The following is a 16,217-nucleotide window of genomic DNA, read 5'->3' as shown; positions in this document are numbered from 1 at the left end:
GAAGGGAGCATGAGCCAAGTAGTAGGCCTAAATCCCTCCTTTAATCTGAGAATCGTGACACCATTGTAACCACAAATATTTATTTTTCATTCTCAGAGGAGATGGGTAGCCTCTTTGGAGCATCCTCTGCAGAATGCAATAGATGCTGTGAAGAACTATTACCAAAATTGTTAGGTCTTACCAGCAGACTAAACTCCATTCTCTGTTACAAAAGCCAAGTGTAGAAAGAAAATTCTACATGATAAAAAGATAAGTCAGCCCGGCCAGGAGGTCATGGTTCTATTCCCAGTCAGGACACATGCCTGGGTTGTTGGCTCAATCTTCAGTAAGGAGCATGTAGGAGGCAGCCAGTCAATGATTCTCTCTCATCATTGATGTTTCTATCTCTCTCCCTCTCCCTTTCTCTCCCTGAGATCAATAGAAACATTTTTTTTGACAATTCACAGCATTTTATTCGTTAATCCATTTCATCAATAATGTACCATATTGTTCCCAGCACCCTTAATACTACTGTCATTATTTCCCTTAGAGAGGACCATGCTTTTACAAAATCTGAGCTGGATTTCCATCCATTAACTCTAAAATATTTTACCTTACCAAAAAGCAAACCCTAATCAGCTAAGATGGAGGTGGTATGGGTAAGGTGTGTTAGTCAAAAGGTGGGAGCACAGGTATACCAACAAGCAAATTTAGTACGTGGCTTAAACCAGATGGCAGAGAGAGAGGTAGCTGGAAGTACTCTGCCAAATAGGTTAGAATGCAGAATTGGAAAGATAAAACCTTTTCTTATTATCTACTCAAGTCCAATCAGAGAATATGAGATAATGACTGACGAGAGGGGCGTAACTTTCCAGAAAACAGAAAGGTGGATAAACCCGCTATCCTCAGACAAGAGTGAGGCTGGATGTCAGTGCAGGGAAAGGGTTGGAGATCTCCTTTAAGTTTGCTTTTGGCGTTTTGGTCTGTAAGCGATCAAGATGGAGAGGGAGGCTATCCCAAAGAGGAACGTCTGCAGGAACCAGAGTAGTTGAGCCCGACCATTCGTGATGCCTTTAGACTTGCACAATACCATGGCATACAAGGACTCTCCCACGTGAATCAGCCAGGCAAGCCAGTACCCATTGCGCAGGAGGGCGTGATGATGGTCCACCAGGTACTGAGTGAAGGGACCCAGGGGCCCAAGGCTCTGGTAAGGAATACTCTGAGGCCAGAAGACAACCCACGTGTAATAGCCAAAGGAGAGGGTGATGACCGCGAACCAGAACAGACTGCCCCTCTGGAAGTACGCCTCGTCGCCTGCCGCCTTCCCCATCGCGGCAGCTCGCCCCCGGGAGCGTTCAGGGCCCGCTCGCTCGGAGGCGGGGGCCCAATAGAAACATTTTTTTAAAGATAAGACCACTTTTATTGCCTTCATTACTTTAGATAATTGAAATTGTCTTTGGATAACTTTCAGTGATCAAGATTTATCAAATTTAGATTATGAATTTCTGACTTTCTTCAGGGAGGCAGTGAATGCACAATAGAAAGGCTGAAGCATACTGGGTTTATCATTCTGCACCCTAATGTTCACTTCAGATTGTTCCAAAATCGACCCATATTGATACATGTGGATATAATTCTCTAGCTGCTATCGATTATTCCATTGTGTGAATAAGCCATGTTTTTCTTTATCTCTACACCTTTTCCTTGCTATCATTAAGGTAGTCACATCAGTCTGGAACTCCACTGCAAAGGACAGCCAGTAATCTGTAAATCCTTTCTTCTTCATTGGGAAAGATAAGACAATTATGTGACATGGCTAGAACTCTATTATTACGAAGTGGTACAAGCATTAAAACGAATTCTGCTTTCTTGTACTTTGCTTTCCATAGAGAACATGATTCCTCAAGGTTTTGTTTTTTTCTACTTAATTAATGCAATAGTGATAGTCCATATGTGAAAGTGATGGGAATGCACAGTTATATCATTGTGATTAGCTGGGCCTAAACCATAAACTCAGCCCCAAATAATGCAGCTAAGACAAGACAATCATTTTGCTGCTCATAAATGATCATTTAAGCTGTTGAGTGGATGAGGTCCAGAATTCTCCTTGGTCTCTTGATGGACAGTAACACTCTTGAACCGTAATTTTCCATTTTTCTTCTTGGAAAGACTGACTATAGGCCACTCAGTAAAATGAACCTTGGAAGTAAGACTTCTGTCTCACACCGTCTATCCACGAAAGAGAGCTATAAAAATAAACACACACCCAGAACCTAATGGAGACATGGCAACCAGCCTGAGGAAAATGTGAGGCCTTCATCCTCTCTTTTAATTCCCTTTCAGTTTTATTTAGTTTCAGGTCAAGGCATATGCATCAGTTGTAGGCAGACATTTGCATTTTCTGAACATGTTTATCTAGAAAGTAGTTGAAAGAGCCAGTGAAGGGCATATAGAATAGTATTTCCATAGTTTATTGCTATCTGGAAACTGCCTAGAACATTTTAATGGAACTCAGTATTATATCCTCTACTGTTCTAATGTAAGGTAGGTCTCTTTTGGTTTCTACACAAAATTTCAAAGTAAACTCACGGATTGGCATGACTTAGAAATGGAGCAAAGCGTTAGAGTTCCATGTCAAGAAGTCTGGCCTCAGCAGTGGGTTAGAGAGACTGTCCAGAGACCACCCTTATTTCTCTGTCTGCTTCCCTGTTTCTCAGGAAAATGGTCTGTGCTGCCCTAGAATCCCTTCATCCTTTTTTTGGTCTCTTTTTACTAAATCTTTCTGCTTGATTGGTTGGCATCAAGTCTTTCCATCCGTTTCTGAGCATACCCTCTTGGTCTGTTTACCTTTTTTAAAAAATTTAATATCAGAGAAACAATATTTTGCTAAGGAATTCAACTTTGATCTTGTTCAGCACCTTCACCATTGAGATACAGCTTCTCAGGCTGCAGTGAGCTGGCCCTCAGAGCCCTCCATTCTCCTTAGAGTGCCTTTTCTCCAGTGCACTGTGGGCACTTAACGTTCTGCCACCTCATTTGTACTCCCACTATCCTGGTGAAGAAAACAGTTATCAGGGTTCTTGACATATGAGGGAAGGGATGCTCTGAGAGACGGTCCTTTCCAGGGACTGTCTGCTAAGTCAGTGATGGATTTAGACATCCAGAGGGAGAGTCAGTCTCTGGGGTCTCTCTTTGAGCTCTTTCTGACTACTATTTTGAACTTGTTTCCCTCGTCCCAGTTTTGTTATCCAAACAGACCTTATCCATGATTTCCTTGGCCGCTCGTTATTACCAATTTTTTTGTGTGTATTTTTTAAACCTCTCAAGACTACTTACTCTAAACATCACCACCTAAGTTGATTTCACATGTCATCTCTAATACAATGTGAAAAAAGATTACTGAGAACCTAATTGCAACCATTCATTTCTCATGTATAGGCCTATAATGTGTCGGATACTGTGCCAAGTCAAGGCGGGAGGCAGTCCCTGGCTTACAGACCTTGCGGCCTACCCTGGAGAGCCAGTCCAAACAGATGATTGCACAGTAGAGCAACTGCAGCACAGAGACTAACAGAACATTTATTCAGCCAATGTGGAAAGCCTACAGTGTGTCAGGTTCTATGCAGGCACAATTTATATAGTTGTGAACAAAGTAGACAAACTCATAATAAAGAAGAGAAGGAGACAAAAAAAAAAAAGCAAATAACTAACCCAATGTATACTACAGATTGTGGAATGTTTAGGTTTGGGGGAGGCACACTTTTAAGAAATCTACAGTGCTCTAGCTGGTTTGCATGTTTGATCTTCAGTAGGGTGTGTACAGGAGACAGCCAGTCAGTGGTTCTCTCTCATCATTGATGTTTCTATCTCTCTGTCTCCCTTCGTCTCTGAAATCAATAAAAATATTTTTTAAAAGAAATCTACAGTAATCACATTTAGGTCAGGAAAGGACTTACTCTCGGGAAATGTAGGGAGAAAAACACCATCAGCAGAAGGAATATCATGGGCGGCAGCCCTAAGAGTTTGGCATACTGAGAAACTAATATAGGCTAATGCAGCTGGAAGTAGGGCAAGCTGCCAATGCAGAACCCTGAAGGCTTACAGGAATGGATTTTATTTAGTATTCAATGGGAAGCCTCAGAAGAGTTGCTAAAATAAAAGTAACATGACACTATATTTATGTTTTTAAAGATTATTCTGATTGCTATGTAGAAAATAAATGGAAGAGGGGGCAAGAGAAGATACCAAGAGATTACTGAAATAACTCAGGTGAAAAACAAAAGCTCTGCCCTGGTCAGTTTGGCTCAGAGGATAGAGCGTTGGCCTGTGGACTCAGGGGTCCCAGGTTTGATTCCAGTCAGGGGCACATGCCCGGGCTGTGGGCTCCGTGCCCAGTGGGGGGCATGCAGGAGGCAGCCGGTCAATGGTTCCCTCTCATCATTGATGTTTCTATCTCTCTCTCCCTCTCCCTTCCTCTCTGAAATCAATATATATATATATATATATATATATATATATATATATATATATATATATATATATATTTAAAAAAAAAAAAAAAGCTCTTTGGACCAGGGTGGTGGATAATCAGATGGAAAAATATGGATGTCTCTAACTGGATTGGCTCAGTAGATAGAGTGGCCCTTGGACTGAACAATCCCAGGTTCAATTTTGGTCAAGGGCACATAAATAGGTTGTAGGCTTAATTCTCGGCCTAGTCGGGGCATGTGCTGAAGCCAACCAATCAATGTGTCTCTCACCTTGATGTGTCTCTATCTCTGTCTCTGCCCTTCCCTTCTACTCTCTCTGAAAATCAATGGAATTGCTTTTTTAGTCTCTCTTTCTGCAAGTTCACTATTGGTGTATAGAAATGCCATAGATTTCTTGGCGTTAATTTTGTATCCTACTACATTGCTGAATTCATTTATCAAGTCTAATAGTTTTTTGATGGAGTATTTAGGGTTTTCTATGTACAATATCATGTCATCTGCGAATAAGGACAGTTTTACTTCTTCTTTTCCATTTTGGATGCCTTTTATTTCTTTTTCTTGTCTAATTGCAATGGCTAATACTTCCAGTACTATGTCGAACAGGAGTGGTGAGAGTGGACATTCCTGTCTTGTTCCTGTTCTTAGGGGAAATGGTTTTAGTTTTTGCTCATTGAGTATGATGTTGGCTGTGGGTTTGTCATATATGGCTTTTATTATGTTGAGGTATGATCCTTCTATTCCCACCTTGCTGAGAGTTTTTATCAAAAATAGGTGTTGGGTTTTGTCAAATGCTTTTTCTGCATCAATTGATATGACTATGTGGTTTTTTTCTCTCAATTTTGTAAAAAAGCAATCCCATTTACCATCACACACACACAAAAAATTAAGATACCTAGAAATAAACTTAATTAAAGAGGTAAAAGACCTCTACGCAGAAAACTACAGGACGTTGAAAAAAGAGTTAGAGGAAGACATAAACAGTTGGAAGAACATACCATGTTCATGGATTGGTAGAATCACCATCATTAAAATGTCCATACTACCTAAAGCAATCTATATTCAATGCACTTCCCGTTAAAATACCAACGGCATATTTCACAGACCTAGAACGAACTCTCCAAAAATTCATCTGAAATAAAAAAAGACCCTGAATAGCTGCAGCAATCCTGAGAAAGAAGAATAAAGTGGGTGGGATCTCAATACCAGATATCAAGCTGGGTTACAAAGCCACTGTTCTCAAAACTGCCTGGTACTGGCACAAGAACAGACATATAGATCAATGGAATAGAATAGAGAACCCAGAAATTGACCCAAACCAATATGCTCAATTAATATTTGACAAAGGAGGCAAGAACATACAATGGAGTGAAGACAGTCTCTTCAATAAATGGTGTTGGGAAAATTGGATAGATACATGCAAAAAATGAAACTAGACCACCAACTTACACCATGCACAAAAATAAACTCAAAATGGATAAAGGACTTAAATGTACGACAGGATACCATAAAAATTCTAGAAGAATCCAAAGGCAAGAAAATCTCAGACATATGCCGAAGCAATTTCTTCACTGATACAGCTCCTAGGGCACTTGAAACTAAAGAAAAAATGAACAAATGGGACTACATCAAAATAAAAAGCTTCTGCACAGCAAAAGAAACCATCAACAAAACAACGAGAAAACCCACTGTGTGGGAAAACATATTTGCCAATGACATATCTGATAAGGGCCTAATCTCCAAAATTTATAGGGAACTCATACAACTTAACAAAAGGAAGATAAACAATCCAATCAAAAAATGGGCAAAGGACCTAAATAGACACCTTTCAAAAGAGGACATTCAGAAAGCCAAGAGACATATGAAAACATGTTCAAAGTCACTAATCATCCGAGAGATGCAAATCAAAACAGCAGTGAGGTACCATCTCACACCTGTCAGACTGGCTATCATCAACAAATCAACAAACGACAAGTGCTGGAGAGGATGTGGAGAAAAAGGAACACTTGTGCACTGCTGGTGGGAATGCAGACTGGTGCAGCCACTATGGAAGACAGTATGGAGTTTCCTCAAAAAACTGAAAATGGAACTCCCATTTGACCCTGTGATCCCACTTCTAGGAATATATCCCAAGAAACCAGAAACACCAATCAGAAAGGATATATGCACCCCTATGTTCATAGCAGCACAATTCACCATAGCTAAGATCTGGAAACAGCCTAAGTGCCCATCAGTAGATGAATGGATTAGAAAACTGTGGTACATCTACACGATGGAATACTATGCTGCTGTAAAAAGGAAGGAACTCTTACCATTTGCAACGTCATGGATGGAACTGGAGAGCATTATGCTAAGTGAAATAAGCCAGTCAATAAAGGAAAAATACCACATGATCTCACTCATTCATGGACAATAGAGACCATTATAAACTTTTGAACAATAATAGATACAGAGGCAGAGCTGCCTCAAACAGATTGTCAAACTGCAGCGGGAAGGCCGGGGAGGGTTGGGGGGCAGGAGGTAGGGGGGTAAGAGATCAACTAAAGGACTTGTATGCATGCATATAAGCATAACCAATGGACATAAGACACTGGGTGATAGGGGAGGCTAGGGGACTGTCTAGGGCGGGGGGATAAAAAAAAAAAAAGAAAAAACAATATAAGAAAAAAAAAAAGAAAAAGATGGAAAAAAAAAAAATGGGCAAAGGACCTAAATGGACAGTTTTCAAAAGAGGACATTCAGAAAGCCAAGAGACATATGAAAACATGCTCAAAGTCACTAATCATCCGAGAGATGCAAATCAAAACAACGAGATATCATCTCACACCTGTCAGAATGGCTATCAACAAATGACAAGTGCTGGAGAAGATGCGGAGAAAAGGGAACACTCGTGCACTGCTGGTGGGAATGCAGAATGCAGACCGGTGCAGCCACTATGGAAGACAGTATGGAGTTTCCTCAAAAAGTTAAAAATGGAACTCCCATTTGACCCAATGATCGCACTTCTAGGAATATATCCCAAGAAAACAGAAACACCCATCAGAAAGGATATATGCATCCCTATGTTCATAGCAGCACAATTTACTATAGCGAAGATCTGGAAACAGCCTAAGTGCCCATCAGCAGATGAATGGATTAGAAAACTGTGGTACATCTACACAATGGAATATTATGCTGCTGTAAAAAAAGAAGGAATTCTTACCATTTGCAACAGCATGGATGGAACTGGGGAGCATTATGCTAAGTGAAATAAGCCAGTCAATGAAAGAAAAATACCACATGATCTCACTCATTTATGGATAATAAAGACCATTATAAACTGATGAACAAAAATAGATTCAGAGGCAGAGCAGACTGTCAAACTACAGCGGGAAGGCCAGAAAGGGTTGGGGGGCGGGATGGGGGGAGTAAGAGATCAACTGAAGGACTTGTAAGCATGCATATAAGCATAATCAATGGACATAAGACACTGGGGATTAGGGGAGGCCAGGGGATTGTCAAGAGGAGGAAAAAAGGAGACATATGTAATACTCTTTGTAATACTTTAAGCAATAAAACAAAATAAAAAAATCAATGGAAAATTTCCTCGGGTGAGGATTAACCAATAAAATAAAAATATGGATAAATTCAAGATGTATTTTGGAATTAGAAAAGACAGGGATTTGATAACAATTTGACCTTGTAATTGAAGCAAAGAGAGGAACCAAAATAATTCCCAGATTTTGATCATCTTAGTGAATGTGATGCCATTCACTGAGCTGTGGAAGTGCCTGGAAGTAACAGGTTTGTGTTGTGATGGGGGAGTCAGGGATAATTTGAATTCCAGACTGGCTGTTCAGGTCATGGTTGTCCTGCAGGACATGAGAAACGCAAATCTGTTGTTGAGATATTGGAGTCCACAATATACACTTCAGATTCATCAGCAAAAGAATGGTAGTTATATGTCTAGGTAATTATATAAAGATAAAGGAGGAGTGAAGAGCCAAGAGATAGCCTTGGAGGCTAAATATATTTCGAGTGCAAGAGGAGGAAGAAGAAGAGCCAATGGAGGAAATAGAGAAGTGATTAGAATGATTGAGATATTGACTGGTATTAAACATGCACCTATCTGGCTTGCTTGGGTATATACTTTGCCTTGCATAATAATTTTAACAAAGCACTATTTCTGAAAATGTGTGATAAACTATAAATCATTATCTATATGCAACTAATGCATCAATAACATGTGGTTTATTTGGAACTAAGAGAACCATGTAAGAATCTGAACCTCTGCCAATCACCATTGGACTCCTGACCCCGCTCAAGTAGATTTGCACTTCATGGCATGCACGAAATGGATCAGGTCCCTTTTCAAATGGTGCTCACATTTACTTAATAACTAATAATAAAGTAGCCAAGGATTTTTAAAAATTCCTTCCTTACCCAGCCCTGCTCTCACTTCCACCCCCAGTCCTTGCCATGGCTGCAGTAAGTATGGTATTTGCTGGTGAGTCCATGTGCTGCCATCCCCAACCCCTTGTTCTCCAAATGTGTGTGGCTTCCAGCACTTAAATGAAATCTTATTTCTTCACAGATGCCATTTTATAGAACTGTAAAACGGGAAGCACATGGCTTTGGCAAGGGCACACAGCTCCAGTATGGCCTTCCACTGGTTTTGCAGGAGGATGTTACAGCTCCGGGCTCTGTGCCTTCTCCCTTGTGAGTTCAGGGAAGCCCGTTCTGTGAAGCATGCTTTGCAAACGTGAACGTTACCTGTGCAGTGTGTGTGACTAGATTCCAGTATGAATTGGAACAGTGTGTTTCAGAGGCTTTGTTTCAATGTAACTCCTTTAAAATGGATTTTTAAGTGGTTAATTACAATTATTTACACCCCACATCAGTACTTATGATAATAGTAAAATTGCTACTTTGGCAATTTATTTGGTTTTAAACTCTAAGAAAAGCATGCATAAGGTATCTTATCATAAATGATGGAGAAGGCATATAAAATGTTAAGGTTTGAATTTAAGCAATTGCTTGCAGTGACAGCTCTTGGGGGACTTTTCTTATTCTGCAAAGGCAGCCCCTTTGGCCACCCCTGAAGCAGACAACTACAATAGGAAGCACCTATCTCTGAGACACGGTCAGGAATGGGGCTTTTGGGGGTAGAGACAGAGCAGTGCCTTGGGTAATTGCTGATGTCTCAGGACATGAGGGAACATGCTGCCTAGTTAAACATTCTGTCCCTCATCTACTCTCTCCAAAACAAGTAGGATACAAGCTGCCATATAGCTCTCACTCCTGCATCCAATGGTGAGGCTCAACTAAAAAGATTGGTTCCTGCTCCAGAATCAACAGTTGAGGAAAGCCAGCGAAATCAACAAGCAGAAGAACTTACACCTGAGAAAATACACTTGTAGACAGAACAGGTCTTCAGATCATGTGTGTTTTATATTCTCAGAGAATTACAAAAGTGCACCACCCCATAAAAAAAGAAGCCAGTGTAGAACATAGAAATGAGATTTGGGGTTGGATAACATTTTTTTAAAATGAATGAATTTACAGCATGGTAACGTAGACAACACAGAAATTCCAATTAGAGAGTTCAAGCCAAGGGAATTGTTCTAGAATAGAGCATAAAGAGAAAAATATATGGACAGTGTGGAGAAAGGTTGAGATATAGAAAATGTTTTTAGAAATTGAATCTATTTAATACAAGTTAAAAGAAGAGAGGACGAAACAATATGAGATTGTTTCCTATAAAAGAAGAAAGACATTGCATCCTTTTTTGAAAGAGCTCTTTGAGGCAACAAAAGATAAATGCACACTTTTAGCTCTTATAATCAACTTTGAGAAACAAGGATTTAGAAAAATTCTGTGAGCTAAACAATAAACTTCTCAGCAACAACACTGGATACACAATAACGATAAAGCAATAAATTTAAAATTCTAACAAAATAATTTTGAAGCTGGAACTCTATATTTAGTTAAACCATCATCAGAATGAAGAAAAGTGAGTTTTTGAGACATACGGAGCCTAGTACTTTACTGTCCATGCATCCACTCTTGAAGCTGCAGTCCTTCAATGAGAAAGAGAATCCAGGAAGAAGTGGAGTGGCAAAAGGTATAATGAACAAAAAAAAATTATAAAACGGTGATTAAATATTAATTACAGAAAATTTATTTGGGTAATCTGAAAGTAAAATTGTGGATGATAGCACATGAGATGTGCACAGAATGTGGCCAGGAGATTTGGCAGAGAGAGAAAGAAAAATCAGGCCACCCTGTACTGTTCAGAGTTAGGGCAGAGAGCTACAATTCACTCTAGATACCCAGGATCACAGGCATTTGGGTTATGGGTGTTGAAATTTAAATGTATTCACCAATCAAAAAGTTAAAATTAATCACTTTCAAGCCAGTAAAGGAAAAAGAAAATAAATACAACTTGATGAAGTCAACAAAGTTCAGGAAAGGGGAAAAGGAAAATAGAAAGACTGGTTAAGTGAAAGTACAAAAATAAATATGGGGGAGATAAGTTCAAATGCATCTGTAATCCCTGTGAACACAACTCAAAAGCTGAAAGCACTAGCCATAGTAATGAGAAGGAAGAAGAAATGGCATGTTTACATATGAGAGAGGAAACAGACTTGTGGTTATTTGCATACTCTGACTATCTTTTAGAAAACCAGTGCTCTTCCAATAGTGCTATCCATTTCCAAAAAATGAGTCTTGCTCCACACAATTCCAAATGATGAATCAACTAAATATAAAAAGATGAATAAAAACAAAATATATAGAAGAAAATATGGGTTATGTTTGTGCACTTGGGAATAGCAAAGGCCTTTATTTTATTTTTTTATTTTTTTTCCATCACCATGGACCCCACCATATACCAAGGCCTTTTATTTTTCAAGTGAATTAAAAAAGCAAAAAATATGAAGAAAGTACTTATTACTTTGACTACTTCAAAAATAAATGTATAAGTAAAAGACATTGCAAAATCAAAAGGCAAGCAAAAGCATGACAAAAGATGATTGCAATACATTTAGTAAGGATTTGTTCCAAAATCTATGTGATTTGCACAAATTAAAGTTTGACAATATCACTTACTGCAGTGGTTCTCCACCTTCTGGCCCTTTAAAACAGTTCCTCATGTTGTGACCCCCAACCATAAAATTATTTTCATTGCCACTTCATAACTGTAATTTTGCTACTGTTATGAATCGTAATGTAAAATATCTGATATGCAGGATGGTCTTAGATGATCCCTGTGAAAGGGTCGTTCGACCACCAAAGGGGCCGCAACCCACAGGTTGAGAACCACTGACTTACTGGTTGGGAGTATAGTGTGGTACTCTAACTGTGGAGGATTATTGGACAGTCTCAACTAAAATTAAAATCATGCATACCTAGTGAGCAAGCATATTTTCTTCTCTATATTTGACTTAGAAAAACCTTGCACATTTGGACAAGGACACTCAACAGTCCTGGGAGGATATACTTCAAACCAGTAACAGTAGCCGGGTCTCAGGAGAGGATGAGCATGTGTGTTGGAGGTAATGGAGGATGCAGTGCAGACAGCTATCAGTGAGAACATCTGTAATGTTTAGTATTTTTTAAAGATATTTTTTATTGATTAAGATATTAAATATGTGTCCTTATCCCCACGTTACCCTCTACCCCCTCCACCCCCCCCACTCATGCCCTCACCCCCCCCCCCCCCCGTTTTCCGTGTCCATTGGTTAGGCCTATATGCCTGCATGTAAGTCCTTTGGTTGATCTTTCCCCCTTACCCTCACCCTCCCCTACCCTCCCTCCAAAGCCCGACAGTCCAATCAATGCCTCTCCGTCTCTGGATCAGTCCTTGTTCATCAGTTTATGTTGTTCATTATATTCCACAAATGAGTGAGATCATGTGGTATTTATCCGCTCTCCAGTTCCATCCATGCTGTGACAAATGGTAAGAGTTCCTTTTTCTTCTTCCTCTTCTTAAAGAATACCTTTCAGCATTTCATATAATGCTGGATTGGTGGTGATGAACTCCTTTAGCTTTTTCTTATCCGTGAAGCTCTTTATCTGACCTTCTATTCTGAATGATAGCTTTGCTGGATAAAGTAATCTTGGTTGCAGGTTCTTGCTATTCATCACTTTGAATATTTCTTGCCACTCTCTTCTGGCCTGCATGGTTTCTGTTGAGAAATCAGCTGACAGTCGTATGGGTACTCCCTTGTAGGTAACTGACTGTCTTTCTCTTGCTGCTTTTAAGATTCTCTCTTTGTCTTTTGCTCTTGGCATTTTAATTATGATGTGTCTTGGTGTGGTCCTCTTTGGATTCCTTTTGTTTGGGGTTCTCTGTGCTTCCTGGACTTGTATGTCTATTTCTTTGACCAGGTAGGGGAAGTTTTCTGTCATTATTTCTTCAAATAGGTTTTCAATATCTTGCCCTCTCTCTTCTTCCAGTACCTCTATAATTCTGATGTTGGTACGCTTGAAGTTGTCCCAGAGGCTCCTTACACTATCTTCATATTTTTGGAATCTCTTTTCTTTTTTCTTTTTCAGTTGGGTATTTTTTGTTTCTTTGTATTTCAAATCTTTGACTTGATTCTTGGGATCCTCTTGTCTGCTGTTGGATCTCTGTAAATTATTCTTTATTTCAGTCAGTGTATGCTTAATTTCTAGTTGGTCCTTTTTCATGTCCTCCATGGTCTCACTATACTTATTGAGGGACTCATTAAATTTGTCAGCAGTTTCCATAAAATTCTTGAAAAACCTTATAAACGTGGCCTTGAACTCTATATCCAGTCATTTGCTTTCCTCCGTTTCTGCCATTTGTGACCTGTCTTTGTCTCCACATTTTGGCTGCTTCCCTGTGTTGATAGAGTGGCTTTGTGGGCCCAGTGGCTCAGCCTCCCCCATTACCTGAGGTGGACACTCTTGGTGCACCCCCTTGTGGGCTTTGTGCACAGTCTTGTTGTAGCTATGCCTTGGTTGTTGTAGGATCACTGGGAGGAATTGACCTCCAGGCCAATTGGCAGTGAGAATCAGCTGTGTCTGCAGTGGGAGAACTCCTGTGCTGGAGACACCCTTCTGGGGCAAGACTTGCTTCAGTGGGGCTTTAGTGCTCACTGAGACTGCACCCTGAGTGTGTCCCTTATGGATCTGAGGAGTTGTGATCTGGATGGTCCCCCTCTGACCACTGGGTACAGTGGCTCTTGGATCTAAGGAGGTGCTAATTTAGCCTCTGCCTGAGGTTACACAACAGGAACTACGAAGAGAACTGCAGATTCCCCTTCCTTTTTTTTGGAGTTTGGAAGTGCCCTGATGATGCTCAGCTGTGTAGCAATGCAAGCTGCTGTGGGGCCTTGGGCCTTCTCTTGGAAGCTCTGGGTCTATCTGGCCTGGCTGCAGTTAAGTAATTACAGGTTGCAAATGGCCGGGGCATTCATATGCAAAAGCCTCTGCCACAGCCTGGGCGGGGTGGGGTCTCAAGGAATCAAAGGGCGGAGCAGGCAGCTATGGCGGAGCCTCAGCCCTGCCCTGAGGAGTCACAAGTCCCAGAGTCCCGGCAATGGCTGCAATCACCTCTGAGGGAAAGCCGCCCTCAAGCTTGCTCGCTGCCAGACAGTCCAGTTTCTCCCAGTATGAGTCCTGGGTCCCCAGAGACTTCCCGGAACCGGATTTCAGAGCCGTCGGGAGCTTGTGTCTCCCTCCGGATTCAAAAAGACAGCCGCGTCCTCAGGTGCCAGACCCTTTCCGCGCATGCGAGCCCCCGTACCTCTGCACTCCACCTCCGCAGCTCCTCTGGCTCTCAGTGTGCTTTTCTTTCCTTCTAGTTGTAGAATTTACACTCAGCCAGCCTTCCTGAAGTTCTGGATGATGCCCGTTTTGTGTTTTTGATGTATTTTTCAATTGTTGTGGGAGGCAACAATTTCCCGGTGTTTATCTATGCCGCCATCTTAGTTTCTCCTCCATGTTTAGTATTTTTATGAGGAGAATGAGTATTACCTAAAGTAATTAAAAAGTGACTCTTCAAAATCTTTGAGTGGAAGTTTACTTTCAGTTTTTCAGTGTTCAGAATTAAAGGCTCCCCATGGCAGTGAAAAGATAAAGTAGCCTGTGTGTTAACAATACCAGGTTCCAGGTGAGCCCAGTATTTCTGCAGTCACGATTCTCTATCCCAGTGCACACTGTGTACAACAGGTGGAGTGTTTCCGTGAGGGTGAAGTTTATATACGTATGCCCTTCACATGGTGTTGATGAATTCTGGTTGGGAATTGTCTGCATTTATTGTTAGGTATACCCTTTTTAAATATTCAAACATGTGTAATTTTTGTTTGTTTGTTTAATGCTGATGTGGTTGGACTTATTATTTAGTTCACCATTTAGGATGGCAAAATCCTTAAAGATACATCAAAGGCAGGTTATTCTTTCCAATCCTGTTTCAAGTGTGTGGAAAATGGTAGGTTATGAACTTAAATTTTTAGCTTCATTATATAAATTGCATTAAACCAACCATAAAATAATTGCCAGTGGTAACTGCATTGTTTCAACTGAGCTTTTTATTCATGACTATGAGTCATTTTTCCTTCTCAAAATGAGAAGTGGGGTTGGTTTTGTTTGTTTGTTTGTTTTTGCTTTGTTTTGTTTCTCTAATTAGGTCCTAAATACTCAACTTTTGACCATATTTTCCTTCTGCTTTAGAAATTGATTTTTTCTATCAGTCGCTATATTTCTTTAGGAAACGTCTTTAATTTTTTTTTTAAGGGAAGGAACAAAGCTAGCAAAGAAACAGATGTGTCCCATATAAAATATGCAATAAATCTTGTCCCACAAATTCTTTGCTCTGAACTTTCTGACAGAAACTGTCAAATAGCCACTTTAATTCAGGTATAAAATGTTCACTCCGTGTCATGGCGCCAACCGCCATATGCCAGAATAAAGTTAGTGACCAGCCATAAAAACAGCAGCATAAGCACCTTTGAAATGGTACAAGTCATCGTGGGTGAGAACGAGCCATATAAATCCGTGGGGAATTAATCTGGGCTTTGCTACTATCCTGCTGTGCATTTACAATGAGCTTCTACTCCCACACAGCAGAAGTGGGAATACTTTTAAAAGGAATGAGAGAATGAGAGAGCCGTGTGTCCACCTAATGAGCTTGTGGGAGGGGAGAAGGGGGCTCATGGATCAGAGAGCAATAGCTTTTCCTCCCCCTCCTCCCAGCTCTGGAATCCCCTTGAAGAGGGCAGATCCCAGCCTCCATTGAACATGTGGGGTTCTTCTTCAGCTCCCATTGCCTGGCTTCACAGATCATGTGAAACCAATCTCCTCGAAGCACAATCACAAGAAATGACTTCAGCTTCATAAATCATTGTTATCAACCCACAGGAGGAGGTAATGCTATGGTTTTTCTCCAGTAAAACATTTCAAGCCTCTGGTTTCATGAGTTGGGTTTTGGGTTTTTTTTCTTCCCGAAATCAGCTTCATGCCCTTTGCACAATTAACTTCAGGCTCCTGCTCCCACTTACTTAGTATTCAAACGTTTCCACTTCTCTCAGACTTTAAGGGAGATCTATTTCCTATCAGGTGTGTGTGGCTTGTCATGCGCTCAGAGGCCTCACACTTGCTTTCAAACATAGACTGACTCTCAATATTTTTCTAGTCAAGGTATGTTTTAACCCTGTCTTTTTAAAATACAGGACAAGTATATTAGGTTTAAACATAGTGGGCAGATATTTTAACTTATTTTGTAGCATTAGAGACAATTTA

The 16,217-nt window shown here is 40.4% G+C and overlaps 2 protein-coding genes across 2 annotated transcripts in view; one reads left to right on the top strand and one right to left on the bottom strand.

The window, feature by feature from the left end:
* Positions 1–16,217, top strand: part of FMN1 (formin 1) — a 302,227-nt gene that overhangs the window by 219,565 nt on the left and 66,445 nt on the right. The window lies entirely within an intron of this gene.
* Positions 469–1,358, bottom strand: LOC132239353 (transmembrane protein 254). Its single transcript, XM_059705551.1, has one exon. It carries the CDS (start codon positions 1,310–1,312, stop codon positions 938–940), a length of 375 nt encoding a protein of 124 aa, XP_059561534.1. The 5' UTR covers positions 1,313–1,358; the 3' UTR covers positions 469–937.

The sequence above is a fragment of the Myotis daubentonii genome, chromosome 1 (assembly GCF_963259705.1).
Source record: "Myotis daubentonii chromosome 1, mMyoDau2.1, whole genome shotgun sequence".
Taxonomy (NCBI): domain Eukaryota; kingdom Metazoa; phylum Chordata; class Mammalia; order Chiroptera; family Vespertilionidae; genus Myotis; species Myotis daubentonii.
This window is presented reverse-complemented; position numbering and strand designations above follow the sequence as displayed.